The 24,374-nt window shown below is 49.3% G+C and overlaps 2 protein-coding genes across 3 annotated transcripts in view; one reads left to right on the plus strand and one right to left on the minus strand.

Annotated features, from left to right (window-relative positions):
• The window catches only part of NRIP2 (nuclear receptor interacting protein 2), a 28,063-nt gene extending 16,851 nt beyond the window's left edge, over positions 1-11,212 (plus strand). The window contains exons 3-6 of the mRNA XM_032778681.2: positions 3,759-3,841; positions 4,395-4,522; positions 5,722-5,774; positions 7,481-11,212. Of these exons, the coding sequence (XP_032634572.1) occupies positions 3,759-3,841; positions 4,395-4,522; positions 5,722-5,774; positions 7,481-7,573 (357 nt within the window). The 3' untranslated portion in view covers positions 7,574-11,212. The remainder of the gene's footprint in view (positions 1-3,758; positions 3,842-4,394; positions 4,523-5,721; positions 5,775-7,480) is intronic.
• The window catches only part of ITFG2 (integrin alpha FG-GAP repeat containing 2), a 76,469-nt gene that overhangs the window by 30,665 nt on the left and 21,430 nt on the right, over positions 1-24,374 (minus strand). Inside the window, exons 9-12 of one of the 2 annotated variants that reach the window (XM_075070880.1) lie at positions 19,241-19,332; positions 17,642-17,759; positions 16,747-16,920; positions 16,448-16,591 (exon numbers count right to left, since the gene is read on the minus strand). In XM_075070880.1, coding sequence (XP_074926981.1) covers positions 16,448-16,591; positions 16,747-16,920; positions 17,642-17,759; positions 19,241-19,332 — 528 coding nt within the window. Of the gene's footprint in view, positions 1-15,572; positions 16,592-16,746; positions 16,921-17,641; positions 17,760-19,240; positions 19,333-24,374 lie in introns of those variants that run through there. The other variant, XM_075070882.1, reaches the window with a different exon arrangement.

Raw genomic sequence — 24,374 nt, forward strand, 5'->3', positions numbered from 1 at the left:
AACTGCCTTTTCACCATGCTCTAAAACAAAGCCCATGTGTAATGGGAAAAGCTCACCCCTTCCTGGAGTTTGGTTTTATTAATAAAGCAATTAATCATAACATTACATAAAGTGCAGCTCAAGCCTCTTTTAGAGGTTTGGCTGCTCATATGGTTCTTCTTTCAGGATGGCTCAGCCCACACCCTAGATCCTCTATTTCTAGAAAGCTACTCCCATTTCCCTTTTATCTGGATGGAGAAATGAGCTACCTGCCTCATTTAATCAGCAGAACCCATTTGACCCTTTCCCAGCAGCATCAACACCTATTAATGGGATGGAATGGTTCAGCCAAATGCTGCCAGCCTGTTGCAATCTCCACAGTCATTGGTCTTTATTGTAGTATACATGACACATCGTAAGGATAGCATTCGGCACCCTACTAGCCAGTCAGGAGGCAGGATTCAGCACCACCTCCCCTGTGCTACAGTTTGGTATAATATATGTGAAGGCAGATGTCTTTAGAACACACTTTTTCGCTTTATCCCATTTCCTTCCTTAACATAAGGTTCCCCCACCCATCCTGGGAGGGGAAGGGGGTGTCAGTGTTTCATGTACACCCCATTCAGTGAGCATTCTGTGGGTGAGACAGCTTTTCAGTGTTCTAAAGGCAAAAGGAGAGAGATTTAGATGTGGTGGGGTCAGAACTTGGCCGCGTGGGTACAGTTCAGTTCTGTGTGTTCACAGCAGGGACAGATGGTTGGCTCTTCCCATTTCAGTGTTGTCCTCTTTCCAGCTGCCTTAAGTTTGGGGCACTAGTTTTTGCCAGAGGCAGATGCTGCCATGACCTGAGGGGGGCCGTGGGAGATGGAATGAGCAAACTGGAGAGTGGCCTCCTCTACCGGGCACAAACTACAGCCCATTTTAACTGTCAGCAGTAGCTTCTAGGAAAGCAGCCATGTCAGGCTGCAGGAGGCCTTTTAACTTCATTCTGTGAGGTTTTAACATCCTACTCCATATACCCACGTCCATTGTGTACAAAGAGGCAGAAGATGAGCATGAATGGAGTACAGCTGAGTGGGTTTGTGCTCTGAATAGGCAACAGCTTGGCTGGGTCTCATTTCTTTCATGCATGAAATTCATTACAAGGGAGAGAACAGGCCTGGCTGCTCAGCAGCATGAGAGGGCTGCTCATTTCCACAGGAGCTGGGATAAGAGGGATACTTCTGTGCTAGTATGTACTGAAAGCACTGGTTGCTAGAGTCAGTGCTTTGGGCTCCTCTGGGACTGGTTTCTCTGCCTGTTTTACATTCCACGCATGTTGCTGCTGGGCTTGGGATATAGAGCTCCATGTTCTCCATCCAGCACCTTCCAAACCCAGTCCCTCACAGGACACCAATGTTTTCCTGACTAGCAGCCAAATGACTGCTTAGCACAAGGCATGTGTAAATGGGATAAACATCATGCTGGGAACCAGGAACCCCTGAGATCTATCTTGGCACTGACACCCCCTATGACCTGGGTCCTGTCATTTAATCTATCTGCCTCACTGGGGTGTTGTGAGGAATAGTTAATATTTATGAAGTGCTGAGTGTTATGATTAATTAGCTAATGTTTGTAAGTCATCCTGAAGGTGAAAAGTGCTATGTAAGGACTGCGTGTGTTTATTATTGTAACTGGGGATTATAGTGGAGAACATGCCAGATTTAACCTTTGTAACTGAAACTGATTTACTTCAAACATACCTGGATGTTTAGAAGGGGAGCTACTCATCAAGATAGGTTGGAGGGTTCCAGTTTCAGCAGTTCTGGTCTCTGTGCACACATTGTTTTGAGTACATCACTAATACTTTTAAGTCTTGGAGGTGCTGACTGCTGTTTATTTTATTACCCCATTTTAGATGCTTGTATTTTTCCCTCACAGCCTCACTATTTTCTCCTCTCCTTCTCTGACAACTCACTGGCCATTTGTTTTCAAAATGAAATCTCATATTGGAGTTAGCCCTCTGGGAGGATTAGTCTCTATAACAAGCTTGGAAAGAGTTGGTTTAGAAATCTGGAATCTGGTGGTACCTTAAAGACTAACAGATTTATTTGGGTATAAGCTTTCGTGGGTAAAAAAAATCCCATTTTTTATGCACTTGAAGAAGTGGGGTTTTTACCCACGAAAGCTCATGCCCAAATAAATCTGTTAGTCTTTAAGGTGCCACCAGACTCCTCATTGTTTTTGTGGATACAGACTAACACGGCTTCCCCTCTGACCTTTAGAAATTGGGAAATTATGAACGCTCCCTTTCAGTAACCCTTTCCTCTCCATTAGCTCCCGTGGCACAGATTCTAATGAAAGTAGATCTCTACCAGTGTTGTACTCAGAGTTAGACTGGGCAATCCTGCACTGGACGTAGTACAGAGCTGCCCCACCCTAAGCGGAGCTTTGGGAGGATTGCTGTTGTCTCCAGCTGGCCCACAGTCAGGGCTGGCTCTAGGTATCAGTTAAGGAAGCAGGTGCCTGGGGCAGCAAATCCGATTTTTTTTTTCTTTTTTTCTTCTTCAGCGGCAGTTTGGGAGCAGCTTTTTTCTTTCTTCCTTCTCCAGCGGCAGTTCGGCGGCAGCTTTTTCATTTCTTCTTCTTTGGCGGCAGCTCAGTAGCAGCTTTTTCATTTTTTCCTTTTCAGTGGCACTGCTGTGGCCGCTTTTTTTTCCCCCCCTTTGTTTCACCAGTTGGGGCAGCAAAATAGGTAGAGCCGGCCCTGCCCCCAGCACCAGCTTACACAGTGAAATGAAGAAAATTAACATGCAGGCAAAATATATATGACAGCAAGATGTGTTGGTCTATAGAAGAGTCTTCCTAAGGGAAAGGGGGAAATTTCATCACTTGGGTCATTTAAAATGAGTCCTGGACAAGGCCTTGGAGAGTAGGCTCTTGATACAGGCCTGCACTGGCTGGAGACAAGATGGATGAACTGGATGGAGCTAATTCATCTTTTCCTTCACCATGTTCTGTGATTCTGTCCCATCTTTTTCTGATCGTGTTTCCTATTGATTCCAGTGTCAATCCACACAGCTCCTGGCAGTCCAGGGTTTTACAGTCTCCTCCCAAGTACTGAGAACTGCTACTGCCTCAATGTTAGCAAGCAATGCCACGAAGGGCTGTTGGGAGGAGTGAGCAGGAGGCAAATGGTGACTGCTCCCCTGTGCTCCCTGGCTGAGTGCAGAGGGGAGAGGAGGTAAAACAGGAAAGGAGTCTGTCTCCTTCTAATTCCTGAATGCTGCAGTGGTTCCGGCGAAGGGCAGTCCGTCTCTTCCCCTTGACCCTGTCCTGGTACTCACAGGAACTAGAGCTGGAGGGAAGAGAGCGAATCTGCTCCAGGGGGATAGCAAACAAGCGTACAGTTTGTGCAGGAGAATGCAAGACAATGTGGCTGCGGGCTCAGTGGGTAGGCAGAAGGGAGAGTGAAACAAAGGATGATGCTATAGTGACATGGAAGCAGACCCATCTTCCTTCCCTAAAGATGCCAGAAGGGGAGAGGGGTGGCAGGTTACTGGGCTTCCTGTAAGAAGACAAATAGAGGAAGATACTGGTGGGGTAGGGTTCACAGAGTCTTGCTGGGGCCTCCATGGATTCCCAAGAGCACCCCAACTTTTGGATGCTTATCTGAACCCCAAACCTTCTGATGTTCTTTTGTCACTAGTTTTTAGGGATTTTCACATTATTGCCAGGGGTTCTGTGTAGGGTTTGTGTCAGTTTAAGCCTGTATTAACCTGCCTTTTTGTTTTTTCTAGTGCCAAGGTCAGGTACTGAGAGCTGCTGTTAACACTGGCTGCCAGCAAAACCTCATCTCCATGAGCTGTCTGAAACGGCTGGGGTAAGAGCCTGGGGCAGAAGAGATTGGGGGTAGGATAGAAAACAAGGAATTGGGCATTAAAAACTGTGCTCACTCTGAATCTGAAATTACCACTTGCCCTCATACCCCAACTCCCATTCACATCGGGAACCTCTGCATTCACACCCAACTGCTTAGGGTGTGGGGAGTCCAGGACCGGAATAGTGGGGGGGCTGCAGGACAGGACCTAGGGGCACTGGCAAAGCTGAGTGGGGAGCCCAGGGCTGGAATAGCAGGGGGGCTGCAGGGCAGGTCTGAGGGGCATTGGCAGAGGGGTAACAATTTGGCTGTAGATACTGCATATCCCAAGGTGACCAGCTGATGCTTTGCACCTGCTCAGGAGAACCCAGCCCCATAGTGCCTGTGGGTTATCCCTGGAGAATCTGGCTCCTGCCATCCCCATTATATGAGTGAGATCCCCTCTCTTTTGCAAGCCAATTCCAAAGAGACTGTGAAGTGCCCATAACTAGTTGGAGCACCTATTGTTCTTTCACCCATGCTCATTTCAGGCAGTAACATCCCTTGTGTCTCACAGGCTGGAGGAAGTGTCCGATGCTGGCAATGGGGATCTCTCCCTTCCTGTCCCTAGTGTCATTGGCCAGGTGGAGTGTGTGGAGGTGCAGCTTGGCCAGGAGACGGTGGTGTGCTCGGCGCTGGTCGTGGGTGAGCCCAGCAGAGCTTCCTCTCCCTTCCCAGATCTCTTCTTCCTTCCTTGCCGAGCACACCTAAATGAATCATCTATGAGCAGGGGTGGGGGGGAAGGTCACATGGCCCATGGGGCTGGGCCAAAGCACAGTCCCGTGTACAATGCAGAGGCTTTGATCTTGCTGTGTCCCCCTCCACAAGGAGACGCTGGCAAATGGGGGCACTGGCTGAAGGGCAGCGGAGATGATGCGCTGCCAGGCCGCAGCCCCATTGTGGGCCATTTCGCTTTGTCTCCTAAAAATGCCCAGATTGATTAGTTTGTCCTGTTCCATGTACAATTCCCAGGGGGCAAGGGGGACTTAAAGAGAGCACGTGTGTAACTGCCTCCAACTGGATGGAATTTGTCTGGAGACCCATTCTTCCTAGGGTCCATGGATGGCTCTGTATCATTGTCCCTGGCTGCAGGAATGTATTGTAGAGGAGTCTGGGAGCTCTCGCCAGTGTCCAGAGGCAGGAACTTGTTGGGAGGTGCTGTAGAGAATGAAGCCCATTTAATAGGCATTGGAGGGGGTGACAGGGAGGTTGCATTTTTTCCAGGCATGTGAATCTCTGCGTACAACAAAAATAAGAGATTGAGTCTGCTTTCTGTCCCTTCTCCCCCATTTTGTCTTCTCATCCATCCCTGATTTCTCCCGTTGCCTCTCTCTGTCCTTCTCCTCAGCCTGCTGATTTACTCCCAGTCTCCTTCCTCTTCATGCTCCTCTTTGTCTCTTGCCCTCCTCACTGAACCCCTGCCACACCTATTCCTCCATCTTTTCTGGTTTCTCTCCCTCTCCTGACCCCAGCTCACTTTATTCTCATCCCCTTCTCCTCTCTGGTTCTCCTCACCGTTGGGTCTGTCTCCTCTCTGGGTGGGAGAGTCAGACTGCTCCTCTGGGCTCTCTGATGGCTGGTTGTCTATAGGAGCATGGGCAGGTAGAGTAGCACTTAACCCCTGCAGGCTGCAGCTGTGGAAAGGATGATGTTCAGGTGTCTCGGAAGATGGAGTGGCCACATTCTGCTGTGCCTAGCATGCTGAGTCCATACGTGCCAGAGGTTTGACAACTTATAGCAAGTTCCAGCCATGGGTATAAGGCAGTCACTCAGGTGCTGCATAAGGGAGACTGTCAGAAAACGCCTATGCCTGACCCTGACCCACTTCCTCGCTGTTTCCCCAGATGATGAAATGCTGGAGTTCTGTTTCGGCCTCCAGACTCTGCTGTCTCTCAAGGTAAGGAATGGGTTTCCTCTTTGCATCTGAACATAATGTAGGTGTGGTGGCACATCTCAATGAGACCCCAAGCTGGGGCTGCAGGAAGCATGCGATGCTGATGGCCAAACCTGCCAGGGTGTTGGCCACCCTGTTTCCTGATCTCTGACTGCAGCATGCTCTTTCCTGTAATTTAAAAACCTTATTGGATCAGGCAGTGACTAGAGCCCTGTGCAGCCCCATGGGAGAAAGCTACAGTTTCTCCCACTCCTGATGTCTCTTTCCTGGGAGCAGGGGAAACGCTCTGCTAGGGGACATGGTGGGAAGAGATTTCATCTTTCAAAAGTAACCCCTTCCTCAGAGCATCTTTGCTGGAGCTTAAAGAGTCTCCTCCAGTGTCCATCATGCAGGAGAATGGACCTGTCCATGCACGGAGTGCTTAGACTTGGAATTGTTCTGTGGAGGGGGACTCAGCTGGGAAATCTCTCAGGGGTTTTGCCTTCCCCCAGAGTAGGCCCAGGAGCAGAGAGCATCTATGCCTGCCATTCCCTTCCAGTGGGTGCTGATCACTAAATGACCCAGAAACACAGCCTGTGATTTAGATCCTAGCACAGCTTGAAGAGAAAGGCCCCTGTCTTGATTTGCCTGCGAGCTGTCTCCAGAACAAACCATTAAACACCTACATACACAGCCTTTCCTATTGAAAACATCAGAGAAATGCTCCATAGGAGAAGGAATGCTTTCTGGGCTGGGAGAGCCCCTGTCCTGCAGGCAGAACAGAGAGAACTACAGAAGGAGAGGCCAGGGGTGAGGGCAGACAGAAAGAAACCCAAACAATAACCATGCTAAGAAGGCCTGAGAAGGTCTTGTAGATTGGCAAGAAGGAGGCAGCAAAGATAGAGGAGGCAGGTAAATGGGGGTGACCATTCCAATGCGAGGAGAAGATGGGGCTGAGAAGAGATAGGAATGGGAGTGTAGAAAGGTGAGTGGGAAAGTGGGAGGATGGAAGCAGGGAGCAATGGGGAAGGGCACAGAGTGTCGCTCAATGAGTGGGATGGTGTTAGGCTGAGAGCTGAATGACTCCGTGAACTGGAGGGAGGGGGAGACAGAACCAAGTGCACAGGGTGGGGTAGGCAGAGGTAAAACTGTCAGTATACTCCAGTGGCCATAAGGGGGGATGGGAGAGGAACCCTGTGGCGGAGTAGGGGGAATGAAGGCAGGGGGCTAAGAGCGGAGGGTGATTTGGAAGCTAGGCGGCCAGGTTGGAGTTGGATTCATAACCAATGGAAAGTGCTGGAGGGGGGCATGATGTCCTTGGCCCCCCTAAGAAGGGCCATGTATGCAATGTGCAAATAAGGAGGCTGTGCTGAACAAGGTGCGAGACAGTCACTAGAGCAGGGCCCTGCTGGGGAGAGGGAGGGAGGGAGGGTGAGGGATGGGAAAGAGCAATGTAGGTGTATTCAGAAGAAGAGGTGCAGGTGTGTTAGGGGGATGGAAGGAAAAGAAGGCCAAGGGTCGGGAGCTTCTTTAGGAAGAGCAGCTGTGAATTTGATGGGAGGGTGCTCTCCAAAATCTGGCTTGGGAAGAGGGAGGGAAGAGGGGAGTGTTGATTATTAGATAGGCTCCAGCTTCTCTGTGATAATAGACACCATACAGCCCACGTATCCCGCTGATGGCTTGTGACTGATATGTACTATGGGTAACCAGTTCTCGTCTGTCCCCATTAGTGCTGCATCGACTTGGAGGAAGGAGTCCTGCGACTGAAAGCACTGAGTGAAGAGCTGCCTTTCTTACATGCCTCTGACGAGCATGGGCAGTGATGGGCCGGCTCCCCATGTCCACAGGGAGAAGACTCTATGGCTTAGCGGGGAAACCTGCGGCTCGGGCTGACACACTTGGACCTTGCTGAGTCCTGCGCTGAGGCTTCCAAGGGGGAGTGAGGAGGTAAACGGGAGCTGTCCCACTGTTGATGCAAGCTGGCCTCTTGTATGGAGAGTTCTTCCTCCCTGCAATGGACCCGCCTGCTTGTCCCCATATGCTGAGTGGATATTCGTTCTCATTTCTCTCTATGTCCCCATTCTCTGTCTGGTTTCTGCTTCTGCCCTTTTAGTGACTTCTTTTTACACTGCCATGTATTGATAACACAGGAAGTGGCACTGCAAGCAGTCTCCAAGTGTTCTGCCTGCACAGAGATGGTGGCTTCTTCTAAAGCCTCTGAAGAGTATTTTAAAAGTTTCCCTCCCCTTTTGGCCGCAGATCGACCTGGACAGGAGGCCTCTCTTTCCCTTGCTGCATGGGAAGGGCCCTTTAGCCAATTCTCCCTGTCCTCTGGAGAGCTGGATTTCATTACCCTGCACTGGCTCAGATCAGTCTGGAAGGATTTTACTGGAAGCAGCTTAAATTGCAGTCACTGCATTTTGAGAGTTTTCATTCAAAGCACGAAGACTTCTAGGAAGTGCTGAGCTGAAACATCCTGGGAGCGTTGAGCATACACAGGCGTCAGGCCTGGCCAGCCAGCCTTAGCTACTAGACTCTGTATTGTATGAGCTCAAGTGCTAGTCTCTCCCCGTTAACCGTAGTAACTGGGCTGACACCCCTTCCAGCCATGAGCTCCCATCACCAGATTTATACACCCATCAACTCTGCTTCTTCACTCTGAGCTCCAGGGATTCAACTTAGATACCACGTGAATTCCAGGCCTACACCTGCCATCAGCTCTACTCCTGGTCCCTGGCGATTCAACACAGAGACACCATCAGCTTCAACCATTGGACTTCCACACCCCACTGACTACGTCTCCTGCATGAAAGCAAAGAACCTGACTCATTCCCGGTATCAGCTCAGGTCACAGAGTTACAAACTCATCTGGGATGGACAGGACCTTTGCTAGGTCACTTAGTCATTTCTTCTTCATACAAGCAGGCTTGATTTCATTACTCTAAAAACATTGATGATAGATGAGTATGTAGTCTCAAGGGACAGACACACCACCACCATTCTGGGCAGCTCGCGCCATTCCCAAATGGATGTATTGGTTAATTTTAGTTTCTAATCTTTGACTAAAATTTTCTGTTCTACAATTTGTGCCCAGTTACATCTTTTCTCCTCAGCGACTAATGAGAATAACTGATGCCAGCCCTCTTCATAACATCCTTTCATCCACTTGTAGATGGTTCCGCCATCTCCTCTCTGCCATCTTTTTCCTGGACCTAATTGGGTCTCTTTGTGGGTCTCACTTGTCAAATATTTTATTATTTCTCCTGTGCTCATTTGAGCTCTCCGGTTTATCTGACTTTTTTTTGGTAAAAGGGTTGCCCTAAACTGCATGCAGGACTCCGAGGCTTAACCAGTGCTAAGAAGAATGGAATAATTACCCTGCTAATTTTACATATAATACTCCTGTTGATGCGACTCAGAATGGCATGTGCCCCTCTTAATAGCAGTGTTGGACTGTTGACTCTTATTCAGTTCATCATCCATTATATCCTGCAGCTCTTTTTCTGTGGCATGCCTGCCTAGTTCATTGTTTTGCAATTGTGCATCTGATGATTCCTTCCTATGTGAAGCACTCAACATATCTTTCCTGAATAATACCTGTAATTTAAAGGCCTTGTCTCATATGTGTCATGATTGTCCTGTATTATGATCCTATCCCTCTGCAGTCCCTCTTGGATCTGTATTGTTTGTGCATCTGAATCTTTAATGACAATATTGACTGGTATTGGAACCTCCTTCAGATCTGACATTGACTCTTGAATGAATACAATTTGTTAAATGTTATTCATTTTTATATCCCATCCTGGAGCAACTCATCTAGTCCATAACTCTTGAGTTTCACTCAAAGGATGGGTTGTGGAAATGAATCAAATAACCGGCTGAAAGCAATAGCTATTACATCCACTGCATTTCCTTTATCCATTAAGTTTTTTCATCAAACAAACAAACAAAACCTAAGAGCCCTCTCTAGCTCAGACTGAAGTCAATGGGAAGATTTGCACTGATTTTAATGGGAGAAGGATTGGTTCCCATGGTAAACTGCCATCAATTTTGACAAATTTACTTTGCCTATTATTTATCACTTACTTTTGTGTAGGTGCTCAGTAGTTGGCTGCTCTGTTAGCTGTTGGAGCAATATGCCAAGTACTGCAGTTAAATTTACCCATCTGTAAGTCCTGGGAATCTCCCTCCTTTGCTCTCCTTCAAAGCATCCTTTGCTCCTTCTCTACCCTTCCACTGGCTTCACATTCCTTCAGTTCTCAAACACAGTCATCAAAGGTTCTGATACTTCTGCTAATTCCAATCGCTCGGTGGGGTGAATTTCACCAGGCCCTATGGCTGTGAATACATTGAGGTTATTTGGCTATTCTGTAATCTCGTCCTCTCCATAATGAACCATTTCAGCTGCTGCTTTTGTTTTTGTTCTTCCCCCACATCGGTAAGTAGCAGACCTGCCCTTTTCTGTCATCCTCTTGCTTCCCACAGAAATATTATAATGATGTTTTCTTGTTTCCTTTGCTAGTATTCTCTGATTTTGTGCCTTTGCCTTTCTGCTCTCTCCTCTCCTCCTCCCTTAGGAATCACACATGTTCACATGCTTGCATGCAATCTCCGTGTCAATTGTATTGAGGGTGGTTTCTGCTTGATTCCTACATCAGTGCACGGGGTACTCTAATCCCCAATTAGTAATCAGCTCCATGGCAGTAGACATACTCTTCCACTCTCCTCCCTACTGAATCAATCGAATGTCTGCTACTTCCTCCAGATTACTCAGTACTCTGCCCTTTGGCATTTACCTTCTCCCTGAACATTGTGGACCCTTTTGTAGATAACTACTGCAGCATTTCCCCCCAGCACTGTCTGGACTGCCAAACCCTGACCCAGCCCCAACTCATAAAGGGCAGCAGCAATACAAGCAGTGAGAGCTGCAGGCTTGAATGCAATGGGTTGGGATCCCTTCTGCCACTTCCTTTGCTCCCCCACTTCATTGGGAACTGAATCATGGTGTGAACCAAGCTCTAAATGCCTCCTTTCCTTTGCATCAGAAATGGAACCTCTGCCTTTCTCCCCTGCCGAGCTCCACCCTTCCATGACGGCATCAAATGAAGCAGCGTTGCCAACTTTCTCCATTTCATCATACGGTTTGCATGGCTGGTGTTCTTCTTAAAGACCCAGCTCCTGGAGTCATTTGATGACATGAGAACCTCAGCTTGAATTTAAAAAAAGTCAGTTTCATGGTGCAGTAACTCAAAAACGAAAGTCTCAAAAACCAGGTGACAAAGAAGCCCAAATAGAGTAATTGTAAAATCTCATGATTTTTAAGCCAATCCCATGATTTTCAGGGGTCTGACACATGATGTTTGACCACTTAGGGTTGGCAATGCTGATGATGGCTTAATACCAGTTTAACTCTGGAAAAGGCTCAAGTACATTTACAAATGTTTTTCTCCTAGAGCCATTGCCAGTGCATAGTCATCCCTGTTTTCCTGAAAGGCACCAAAGACTAAAAGCCTCTTTCACTAGACAGGAAAACAGATCAAGAATTTATATTTGAAGCAGGATTTTACTATGAACTGTAAATACATTATGGGGGTAACTACCAGGGAGAGTGAAGATCTATTTAAGCTAAAGGACAATGCTAGCACAAGAACAAATGGATATAAACTGGCCATGAACAAATTCAGGCTGGAAATGAGAAGAAGATTTCTACCCATCAGAGGGGTGAGGTTCTGGAACAGCCTCCCAATTGGAGTAGTGGGGGGAAACAAATGCATTAGTTTCAAGAGAGAGCTGGATGAATTTATGAGTGTGATTGTATGGCGGGGGTGGGGGCACAGCTAAGCAGGCCTGGGGCTCATTTCTGATTTATGTCCTGTGTTCCTAAAGCTCAGGTTTCAGGGCTTCAGCCAACCACTTAAAGGGGTCAGGAGGGGATTCCCCCCACATGTATTCTGGGAGGTTTTTTCTCTCTTTCCTCTGAAACATCAGGGATGGTCACAGCTGGAGATGGGACACTGGGCAGGGTGGGCCAGGGGCTCTGAGGTGGCACTGAGTATTCTCTCTCTCAGGGGCTTGGCTGGCTGGGTCTTGCTCACATGTTCAGGATCTAACCAATCCCCCCCAGGTCAGATTGGTAGGTAGCTTCTAGTGAACAGGGCGATTTGCCTTCCTCTGCAGGGTGTGGGTGCAGGTCACTTGCCAGGATTATCTGGGTATATCTCACTTACTCATTTCCCTGCCATTGCAGGGGGCTTGGGCACTGGTGCACTTGGTCCCTTCTTTTCTCTGCCTGTGGCACATTACAGTCTAGTCTCCTGTGGGCTGTAATATTTTGGTCTAATTTCAGTTGATGGGTTTAATGTGCGAGTGCTAGGTGGTGCTGGTGGCCTGTGAGCAGGTCAGACTAGACTCGAGAGGTAATCAATTATTTTTTGTCTAGGTCTAAATTTCTTGGTTAAGGCATAGTCAAGGTCCAGACTCCAGAGAAAATAAGATGATGATTTTGGGGTCTGTTCAAAAGCACCTTGCAGTCTGGACTTGGCCCACGGTCCACCTATTGACTAGATGATCTAGCGGTCCCTTCTGGCTTTAAACTCTATGATTACCTGTCCAGAGCATTGGCCATCTAGTGTGGTCGCCTGTCTCCAACACTGGGCCATAAAAAATGCTTCAGCATAAGGCATGATGTCCCCCAATGCACACAATTGTGCACTATTATACCACTGGGGGAGCTTCTTTCCTGACCTTCATTAGTGATCATGCCCTGAAGTAGCCAAGTCAGTGTCACTGCAGATGTGATTCTTACACACAGAAATGTATCATTCTGAATGGGAGCCAAAATCTGTTCCTAGCAGGTGCTTTCATGCACCCAGACTAAACGCTGCTCATCACGGTCATTGGTTGTGCCCTGCAGGGCTCTGAAAGTGCTGGGAAATCAAGCCAGCCACAGATCCCAGCCGTCACTCAGAAGGTTACAGCATGTCTAAATGCCAGATGTTTGGTTATGCACATGTGTACCACAGGGAGTGATGTTTAACCCCGTTGCTCAAGGAGCTATGGAACTCTCAGCAGTATGCACAGACTTGGAGCCTCGATGGTGTTCACCTGGGAAGCATCTAGAAGTACTAAAGGGTAATTGGACCTCCTCAGCAGCAGGTCCTCAAGTGCTTGTACTCTTGTGACCTCTCTACCAAGCTCATCAGTGGGAGAGCGCGTTACAGGTCAGAGCATCATGCTGAGTGGCTTGCACTTGTCCTTGTTCAGATATCATTTGGGTACATGTTGCCCAGTCTGGTTGGAAGCAGGTCCCCATCAAAGGATCATATCTCCACATGAGCCCCTCTCTGCCTTACTAAGTTTCCTGTCCCACAGCAGCTACACTTGGCTCTCTTCCTTGGCAACAGTTTGACCTGTGTGGCAGTGTCTTGTTTTGTATGAACATGCTGCATCCATGGTATCAATGCAGTCATTTGTGCTCCCTTGTCTCCTGTGTTATTAATAAAGATTTCTGCTTCAAGTGGACAGCCAGAACCAAGTCATTCTCTGTTGTTATTGACCCGGCTCTGCAAACAGCTGCTCTGCAGTCAGGCTGCTGGGAATGTTTTACAAGAGCCCACTGATCGCTCTGCCACAGCCTGGACTCAGTAGTTGGAAGCTCTGCCAGCCTGACCCTGGTGCTGGCAGACGGAGTTTTCCTGGTAGCAGGCTGTGGGAACTCTTTGGTGCTCGGGGTCCATTGGGAGAATGAGATGTAATCAGAGCTGGGACATGTTTCTGCTAGCAACTCCTGCCAACCAAAGTGGGACACGCAGGGACCAAAGCTTGATAAGAGGCATCAAGTTGCAGCCATGCAGAAACAGGGCTATCTGTGTGTAGAACAGTCTTTTCTTGACTGCTCTGTTGGTGTGTGAGAGAAAGCACCCACACAAAAGAAGTATTACAGCCATGTGCACAAGAGCAGAGCAGTCCCTAGACACTGTGATGCATTCCAACCCCCTACCCCAGACTCAGCCCAGAGCCCCCTCCCACATGCCAAACCCCTCAGTCCCAGCCCGGGGAGAGTGAGTAATGGAGGGAGAGGGGATGGAGTGAGCAGGGCAGGGGTGTTTGGATTTGTGTAATTAGAAAGTTGTCAACCCTAGATCAGATCAACATCTGTGGCAGGAGCTTTCTCCACCACTTTTACAGAGATGGAATTGTACTACTGTTCAATGCCCAGCCTCAAAAACCAGGCTGGGAGTGCTGAGTTTTGGCTGTGTTTGAAACAAAGATCACTGAGTCTTCTACAAGGCCCGACTGTGCTGGGCCTGGGGACCGTAACTGGCTTGGAACCTGGAGGTAGCATGAGGGTGTTAAACTATGGCATGTTTTATAACCTTTTTGGGACTCGTATCCCATTAGAAACTGAGAGAAAGTTAAACACACAGCCCTGAGGAGTGGTTACCACTACGCCATCATCAGCTGGCACAGTGTGAAGCATGGCCGGGCCCTATTTACAGCACCTGCAAAGTCTGGCTCAATACTGTGTTCAAGGGCATGCTCTAGTGAAGACAAGCCCTTGGTTAACAATCTCCATAGCTTCATCCCCTTACCAGATGCTTCCCATAGAATCATCTGATCTAAGTCCTACAGCCCTGGTTTCAATTTGTGCAGGAGAGTGCCTCAAAACCCCAAACCTTCCCTTTCCACAGACCGCAATGTTTTAAAAAAAATCAACGGGACCTGAGTTTTTAAGTCACTTAGGCCCAGACCCTTACAAGGTATTCAGGGACATAACCCCCACTGATTTCTGGGCCTTAAGCACTTTTGAAAATTATGCCCATAATGCCGTCCCCTGTACTGGTTACATGGAGGAGAGAAAACCACCTTTCTCTGCAGCCACGTAGCAGAGTCTGGTAGAGAAGGCACAGGATCTGAGAATTAGGAAAACTTACTTCTGTTCCCAGCTCTGTCACCGACTCCTTGGTGTGGCCTGGTGCAGGGGACTTTATCTCTCTGTGCCTCAATTTCTATGTCGGAGAAATGGGGAGAACCTTCCTTTCTAAAACACTTTGAGATCTATGGACAGAAAATACTCACAGGAGCCAAGGTTTATTGTCTAATAATCAGATGCTCCACACCGCGCCCCCACCCAAATCTCTGTTCCAACCTTAGGCCTCTACCCCTGGCAGGCAGGTACTTCCACTCTCCTGAAATGAGTGGGGAATTCGGTTTCCCTACTGAGGTGCTCAAGGGTGTTTTTCAAAACATGGCGCAGCAGGAGCCCAACAGCTTGTGGGATCCTTACATGTTATCATTTGCTAAGGGGCGATCACTGAATTAATTATATTTGGAGTCAGATCCAAATCTCTCTGTGGTGGAGCGTGGGAGGAAAGCTCAATCTATTATGCGTGTTAAATAAAACATCACATGGATGAGAGATGATAACGGATGCAGAGCAGCAGGTTTGCCTGCTGGTCTCATCTTAATGAGTTGAGATTGGCCCTGGACTGAAGGGGGCAAAGTAGTCAGAGATGTTCAAGGGCTGGAGAGAGCAGAGCAGAGCAGACATGCAGAAGGTGCAGTGCCACCTTTCTCCCCTGTGCAGTGCTGGACCTGGAGTGGCATGCCCGCAAGCTTTGCAGTGGCAGAAAGTCGAGTGCCTGCTCCTCCTAGCTATTACAAATGTGCAGGGCTGGAAAGCAAAATGATGCTCTTTCTAGCTGTTCCAGGTGTCCAGTGGTGGAAGGCAGAGTAGCACTACTGCAGCTGCTACAGATGTGCAAGGCTGGGAGGCACAGTGGCACTGCCAGTTGCAAGGCTGGTCACCATCACAGAACAATGTTTAGAATGGATTCAATTTATTGTCCAGTTCTTGACTGCTCTGCATAAATAGTCATCCCAGGGATGAGCTTGGCCCACAGTCTTCATGTGAGCGACCAGAATGAGGGTTCAGCTTTCTCCTGATTGCATTCCTACTAAGAGCAGTTTGGGTTCCTTTTGCCAGCGCTGTTGCTACAGCTGCCTAATTTTCTTCAGGCATCAGCCACACACCTCCCTGTTCTTAGTACCATGGGAAACAAGTCAGCTGTGTGTGTGAATCACACCCAGGAAGAAACCTGCTGCTGCTGTGAGAGGAGGCCTAGGATCAAGGGGAGTGTCAGAACTGAAGCGAGGGTAATGCTGTCTAGTGATTCATGCATGTGGACATATGCTAAAAAACCCAGAACAACCAAAGAGCCCTCTCTACCACAAGCTAATCCCCCATTCCTAAACTGCTAGAAACTCAGGGGATCAGCTCCACAGGTACTGCACAAATAACATACCAAGACTAGACTGATGTTTGCTGCTCTCTGTTTCCCCTTCACAAGCACAACTCTTTGACCAGCAGAGAACATGGCTGCTGAGAGTTTAATGCTAATGATGGCACCCCAGAGAACAGAAGGAGCTGGACTCTCATTGCTTCAACTAAAGGTGCAATGAACTCGCCACCCCTCAGTGATAAAACCAGTGCTCACCTTACCTCACCCCTGACCTGAAGGCTAATTCTAACACAGTGCCTTGTCTGCGGCGGCTAGCTTGCATGAAGCCTAGACTGACAAGGAGGGAAGGCTCTCATTGATCCCAGATGCACGCTGAGCTTGGTGCAACATGAATGCCTGACTGTAGCCAACATCTAAAGAAAGGTCACTACTGTGAGCAGAGGAGCTATTACGTACACAAGTCTTGGGCAACGGTGGAGTGACTGGAGGAGTCTGCTCCAGCAAGGCCCCGATGCTGGCAAGGACTGTTCTGTGGCTGCTTTTCTGGGAAGTACAGGGTCTTGTGAATCAGATCTTTGACAGCCGAGACATCATCTCCATCTATGAGCGAGGCAGAGAAGGAGCAGTATTACCACCAGTGAAGTGTTTTAGCCTCAGTAAGGTACCTAGGATCCCCAGCTATCATCATCGTGTATAGATCCTCCCATTATCCCATCCCCTTCTCACTGCATATCTGCAGACTGCGCAATGCTCACCCACGCCCAGCTGCTGCAGAAGGTCCCTGTATTCTGGGTTGGTCTCTAGTATCTTCAGTAGGTTGGTGGATTCCATTCTCTCCAGCTGCACATCCCAGTAGATGTAGATCTTCTGGTTGAAACTGACGTAAACCAGGCAAGGGCTGTTGTGGCCTCCTTTGCATGCATAGAGGCCTGGGAAAAGCCAGGGAGGAAGCCATCAGCAGTTAGTGAAGAGCAGAGGAAATGGAGATAACTTGGGAAAACAAGTAAGGGGGAGGCTGTGGGAAATCAGAAGGCACAGGGTGGGGTAAGACAAACAAAATGGAGTAGCCTAACTCTCCCCTCTGTGCCCAACTGTGCTGCTGACCTAAGATGGGGTAGAGACTCTCTGGCTACCAGCTAGTACACCGGTGAGCTGAGCTGCACTTTACTGAGAGACATGGACTTTGGTGTGCAGAATTTGCCTGATGGCCCCTTAGTCACATGGTGGCAGGAGGAGGCTGTCTACGCAGGTGTGCTTGAGCAATCCAGCTGTGGGCAAATGTGCCTTTGGGGGAGCGAAAACCAGTGAAAAAACCCTGATGGGACAGGATCTCACCAGCTGATTGCAGGGGACACAGCACCCATAGGGGGTCAGCAGGAGGTAAAAGTGGCACAAGGCAGCAGGAAACCTGTGCTTCACCAGGGCTGGGTCTCCTAGCATCCCTCCCTCTCACCAGGCCTTTTCCCTGCAGCAATATGAAGAGATCAGCTGGGCTTCCCACACAGTCATCCACCGAGCAGGGCAGGATACAGAATCAAGGGGCTTCCGCCTCTCTCAGTGCAGCAGTGACATATTTCATGGAGCAGTCAGCATCTCAGTTCACAGTCAGGGCTGCATGTCTCAGATGAAGGTGCCAGGCAAGCCACTCACCAGCACAGAATGCGCTGACGTTCTCATCCACTTGAAATCTGGCCACAGTCCGATTGTGGTCGATGATGTACGTCTGGCCATCCCAGGCGCAGGCAATCACCTCTTCATGCCCATTGCCCTGCCAGAGTCGGACAGGTGGGGGAGTGGGAAGAGCTTTGATTAGTACAGGCATCAGGCATCCAGACAGATACACAGGAATCCCAGCAGCCCACAGCAAGCAGCATCCATTCCTGCCCTCTGATATAACCTTTGTTCAATGCAGCATCCCAGCACACAGCTGGATATAGTCTCCTGATAAGAGATATGGATAATCTGTTCTCAGTGAAAAGGCATTTGGGCTCTCTCTGTGCCAGTGGCCTCTCTAGGTTCAGTCTACCTACAATAAAAACTATAGATCGGGCCAGTTACTTCCTCCCCGGTCCCATGAGCTCTCAACCCCTCATTCTTCCCACCTCAATCCTTGACAAGCATCCCAACTCCCTCCTAGTGACTGCTTCCTCCTCCTTCCCCCACAAGAGCCCCAAACACTTCCTGGCTGCCTTATTCACCTACAAGCATCTCAGTCGGACCCTCCCTCTTTGGAGGACGAGAGAGTCAGGCTTTTGAGGGTTTCCGGAGAACAGGGACATGGGTCTCATCCAGGATGGTAATTCCTAAGATCCATCTTGCCCAGTGTCTGACCATAGCCAGAGCCAGGTGCTGCACAGGAAGGTGCAAAAACACTAGAGGTAACCTGCCTCATATAGATCTCAATCTGGTGTCTAACACTTTAAGCCCTGAGGCACAAGGTTTAATATTCCTTCCAAATGTGTGGCAACGTTAATTATAACTCTGGATGCTCTTGAGAGCCACATAAATGTCCAATTGCTTTTGGAATTCTGTTAAATTCTTTGCTTGAACAACTTCATGTGCCTGTAAGTTCCACAGTCTAATTACTCATGGTGTGAAAATAGTGTTTCCTTTTCTCAGTTTGGAATTTCCCACATTTTAATGTAATTGACTGTCCCCGTGTGTGTGTGTTATGAGATGGACACAACAGATCTACCTTCTCTAGGCTATTCATTATTTTATATACTTTCAGCATCTCCTCTCTTATCTTTTAAATGTGTCTTCACAGGACAGTTTTCCCAGGCCTTTGATTGCTCTCATCACCTTTCTCTGAACCCCCTCTAGTTCTGCACCCTCCTTCTGGAGACGGGATGAAAAGTATTGCACACAATATCCACAGCAGACTGCACCACTTGATACACTGGCATAATAATATTATTCTCCATCTCGTTCTTTATTCTGCCTAACAACAGGGAGCAAAATCATTCAACTCAGAGAACAAGCCAGGCAGCAAGGAAGGAAGAGGAAAGACTATACAGTATAATACTGGGCCCTCTGGGTCACAGCCCAGCTCCTTAGCTGAGTGACTACAGTGCATGTGGGGTTTGTGGTAGAGACTATTTTCTTGGGCTTCCTATGTGAACATGAGACAATCCCAGGATGCGCTGCTCTCTCTTCTGTGGGGAAGATGGCAAAGAGGCATTTCAGTGTCTCCACCCCTAGTCACCCTCTCACAGTGCTGGTCTTTGCTCTGTTGACATTTACACTCACAGTAACATCCAGTTTTTCCAGAGCAAAGAGCTGGTGATCAACCTGCACGGACCACAGCAGCTTATCCGCCCCCTCCATGAGCTTCAACGTTCCTGAACGGAAGAAGGAGACGCTTAGACAACATCTTACCACAAAGGAGTCAGCACCCTAGATCTGTGGGGGAAAAGGCATAAGCCCCTCCCCCACAGCTGTGCTGCTAGGGGTACTTTTCAGTATTTGAGTCAAACATGTGCAAACCTCCTCCTCACCAGGGTCAGAGCATGCCCAGGCCACCTCAGGAACTCCAGGCTTACTCTGTTTATAACCGTGCAGACTTCAGAGCAAAGCAAGGTGAAGTGCCAACATCTCCTATCCCTGTGACATGCAGCAAAGCTTGACCCTTTGAGAAAATCACTGGGGACTGTGGTGTCCCCCAGCAACATGCTGGGCCCTATCTGCGAACTCCCAGGGAGAGGCAGCGCTGTAGCGCAGACTATGTTTGACACACACAGCGCTGTCTCATCTCCGGAAACAATGACGACCCATTAGCTTGTCAGCAGTAGCTGGAGATTCAGAGGAAAAATGGCAGCAGCTCTACTAATTGGATTGAACTCTGAGACAGCCGGGAAATGGACGGAAATGCTTTCTCAGAATAAGATACAGACCCACAATGAGACCTAACATCTCAAATTAGACACTGCTTATGCCAGAGGTTCCCCAGCTGTGACCCAAGGATCGCTGGGGATCTGGGGCGCTCTAGCTGGGGTCTGCCGAGAGCTGGCTGATCACATGGAGCTGCCTCTCCTTTATGTTCCCAGCTGCCAAATTACATTAGGAGAAGCTAAAACACACTTGATACTTTCCTAACATTTCTCTCCCATGTCAGCAATTGTTGTAGCTGGCACAAGGATGTTGCTAGAAGATTGTGACTCACAGAGGTGTGTGTGTGAGTGAGACAAAGCATGGAATAAACACTAATTAATCATCACAACACCCTGTGGAGTCAGTAAGTATCATTAGCCCCATTTTACAGAGAGGGACACTGAGTCTGAGGGAGGTTAAGGGAGTTGCCTAAGGCCACACAAGTCAGTAGTAACTCAGGACCATAGCATAGTCAGCATGTCTCTTCCATGACTGCTGAGCTAGGCCAGGATTTAGGGAGACCCTGCACAGTGACTTTAGGCAGTTCACCAGTCTGGGAGCTAAAGAGACAGTGAGACTCACAGGATCCTGTCTGTATCCAAAAGCTTCAATACAGAATCCCCTCCCTTTCTATTTATTACACCTGAATCCTGTCTCCTCTTTATCACAGGGGACATGACCAGGAAAACCTGGCTCCCAGGCCCATGCTCAATCCACTCCACACCATTGCCTCTGCCAAGACTTCATTTACCTTGCTGCTTTTGGCAGCATCCCAATCACCTCAAAGGGTGTAAGGAACACGCCTCTCTGCTCTTTTCCAGAGGCTTTCAGACATGGCATTATTTGTATGGCATTTCAGCTTAGAATGCAAACAGATCTGGAATATGCCAGTGTAGTAGAAAGAAAGCCTAAAATATAAGCCCTTGTATTACAGGCCTGGTATGAGGCCTGAGCTGAAGTAGTGGGCAAGCTTTGCTGATATAAAGCAAAGTTAGCAAAAGTCAGGCTGTGAGCAAATGTCAGGCGCTGCCTGCTTCCAAGTTCACAAAATCTGGCAAGAACAGGGCTGATATTGCAAAAACATTCCTAAGAAGTGCTAGGCACAGAGTACTTACGCAAACACCTTCCAAAAAAGTGGTACGAGAACATTCTAATATTAATGATGGTACAGAAACATTCCCCAAAAATAACAGGAACACTGACCCCTCCTAAATATGAGGTCAGGATAACAATGTAACAAAACAGAAATATATAAGGTGTTGGGTGATACAAAGGTGAGTAACCGTCTTTTAACTGTTGTTCTTCGAGATGTGTTGCTCATATCCATTCCAGTTAGGTGTGCGCGCGCTGCGCGCACGTTTGTCAGAGAAACTTTTACCCTAGCAACACTCGGTGGGCCGGCAGGTCGCCCCCTAGAGTGACGCCACTATGGCACCTGATATATACCCCTGCTGGCCCGTCCGTTCCTCAGTTCCTTCTTGCTGGCTACTCCGAGAGTGGGGAAGGAGGGCGGGTGTGGAATGGATATGAGCAACACATCTTGAAGAACAACAGTTACAAAGGCGAGTAACCGTCTTTTCTTCTTCGAGTGCTTGCTCATATCCATTCCAGTTAGGTGATTCCCAAGCCTTACCTAGGCGGTGGGGTCGGAGCGAGACATTGCGGAATATAAGACCACTGAGCCGAAGGCGGCATCGTTTCTGGATTGTTGGACCAATGCGTAATGGGTTGCAAAGGTGTGGATAGAAGACCAGGTAGCCGTGGGGATGATTTCCTGTATAGGAACATGGTCCAAGAAAGCAGCAGATGAGGCCTGAGCCCGCGTATAGTGGGCGTTGAGATGGCCCGGCTGGACTTGAGCTAAGTCATAGCAAGATTGAATACACGACGTGACCCAAGACGCGATGCTCTGGGAGGTGATTGCCCTGCCCTTCATACGTTCTGCCACCACTACAAAGAGTTGCGGTGATTGTCGGAAGGGCTTGGTCCTCTCGATGTAGAACACGAGAGCCCTCCAGACATCCAAAGTATGGAGCTGTTGTTCTCGTTGCGATGAGTGCGGCTTTGGAAAGAAGACTGGCAGAAAGATGTCTTGGTTCACGTGAAAGGCAGAGACGACCTTGGGAAGGAATGCCGAGTGAGGTCGCAGCTGTACCTTGTCCTTATGGAACACAGTATATGGAGGATCCACAGTCAGTGCACGAAGTTCTGAGACTCGTCTAGCAGAGATAACAGCGACTAGGAAAGCTGTTTTCCAGGACAGGTACAGTAGTGAGCATGTGGCCAAAGGCTCAAAGGGGGGCCCCATGAGCCTGTTTAAAACAAGGTTCAGGTCCCAGGTAGGGGTAGGGGGCTTGACCTGAGGGTATAACCATTCCAAGCCCTTGAGAAACCTGGAAGACATAGGGTGGGAAAAAATGGTACGCCAGCTTCCCCCCGGGTGAAGGTGGATATGGCCGCGAGGTGGACTCGCAGAGTGGAGATTGCCAACCCTGTTCCTTGAGAGACCATAGATAGTCCAGGATAGTGGGATTGATACGAACACGGAGAGTGGGCCGTGTGGGCACACCAGTGGCAGAAGCGCTTCCATTTTGCGAGGTATGTCGAGCGCGTGGAGGGCTTTCTGCTTCCTAGCAACACCTGTTGTACTGCGGCGGAACAGCTCAACTCCGACTGGCTTAACCAGACAGGAGCCATGCTGTCAGGTGGAGGGACTGTAGGTCCGGGTGGTGAAGCCTGCCGAAGTCCTGCGTGATCAAGTCCGCCATAGCGGCGGGGGGATTGGGTCCGACAGGACAGGTCGAGCAGCATGGAGTCAGTGCTGCCTCGGCCAAGCCGGCGCGATCAGGATAAGGCGGGCTTTGTCCCTGCAGATCTTGAGCAGGACTTGGTGGACGAGGGGAAACAGTGGAAAGGCATAACAGAGGTGGCCCGTCCATGCAATCATGAACGCGTCCGACAGGGAGCCCGGGGAGCGACCCTGTAGGGAGCAGAACACCTGGCATTTCCTGTTCATTTTGGACGCAAACAGGTCAATGTGGGGAAAGCCCCACCTCCGGAAGATCGAATGGAGAACGTCTGGGCGGATGGACCATTCGTGTGAGAGGAAGGACCTGCTCAGGTGATATGCGAGCGTGTTTCGTACCTCCGGAAGAAAGGAGGCCACTAGGTCTATGGATTGGGCTACACAGAAGTCCCACAGTCGGATCGCTTCCTGGCACAAGGGAGATGATCTCGTCCCTCCCTGCTTGTTGATGTAATACATGGCGGTTGTGTTGTCCGTGAATACTGCAACACAACGGCCGTGTAGATGGTCGAGGAACGTTTGGCACGCCAGGCGGACCGCTCTGAGCTCTCGGACATTGATATGAAGTGTCAGCTCCCGGGGTGACCAAAGGCCTTGGGTGCGCAGGTGCCCTAGGTGGGCGCCCCAGCCCAGCGCGGACGCCTCCGTTGCTAGGGATGCGGAGGGCTGGGGAGGATGAAAGGGTAGGCCCGCACACACTTGGGACGATCTCTTCCACCAGTCGAGGGAGCTCAGAACTTCCAGTGTGACCGTCAGAATAATGTCTAAGGTGTCCCTGTTCGGCTGATAGACAGAAGCGAGCCAGGTTTGTAGCGGGCGCATCCGCAGTCTGGCATGTTTTCTAACAAAAAAACATGCAGCCATGTGCCCAAAGAGAGCGAGGCAAGTACGGGCAGAGGTAGTTGGAAACCTCTGAAGACTTTCGACAAGGGAGACTATGGCCTGAAACTGGTGTGGGGGCAAACTGGCTGTTGCAAGGTTGGAGTTCAGCACTGCCCCGATAAATTCTATTCTTTGCACGGGTACTAGGGTGGACTTGCCCAGACTGATGATCAGGCCTAGACATGTAACTAGCTCCCTGATGGTGTCAACATGGCTGATGACTTGAGCCTCGGAGGTCCCTCTGATAAGCCAGTCGTCGAGGTAAGGAAAAACATGTATTCGACGACGGCGTAGTGAAGTGGCGACGATCGCCATACATTTTGTGAAGACCCGAGGGGCCAACGAAAGACCAAAGGGAAGGACAGTAAACTGATAGTGAACCCGATTCACCACAAAGCGCAGATACCTCCTGTGGGGGAGGGTAAATCGCAATATGGAAATATGCGTCCTTCATGTCAAGAGCGGCGTACCAATCGCCGGGATCCAAGGAGGGGATGATGGTCCCCAGGGACACCATGCGGAATTTGAACTTCTTGATGAACTTATTCAGTTCGCGTAGGTCGAGGATGGGCCGGAGGCCCCCTTTTGCCTTGGGGATCAGGAAATATCGGGAATATAACCCCTTGCCCTTTAACTCCTCTGGTACCTCCTCTATAGCTCCGATTGATAGAAGCTTGTGAACCTCCTGCATGAGGAGTTGCTCGTAAGAGGGGTCCCTGAAGAGGGACGGGGAGGAGGGAGGGTGGGAGGGAGGCGGAGAGATAAACTGAAGACGGTATCCAAGTTCCACCGTACGAAGGACCCAACGATCCGAAGTCAACTGGG

The sequence above is a fragment of the Chelonoidis abingdonii genome, chromosome 1, assembly GCF_003597395.2.
Source record: "Chelonoidis abingdonii isolate Lonesome George chromosome 1, CheloAbing_2.0, whole genome shotgun sequence".
In the NCBI taxonomy this organism is placed as follows: Eukaryota; Metazoa; Chordata; order Testudines; family Testudinidae; genus Chelonoidis; species Chelonoidis abingdonii.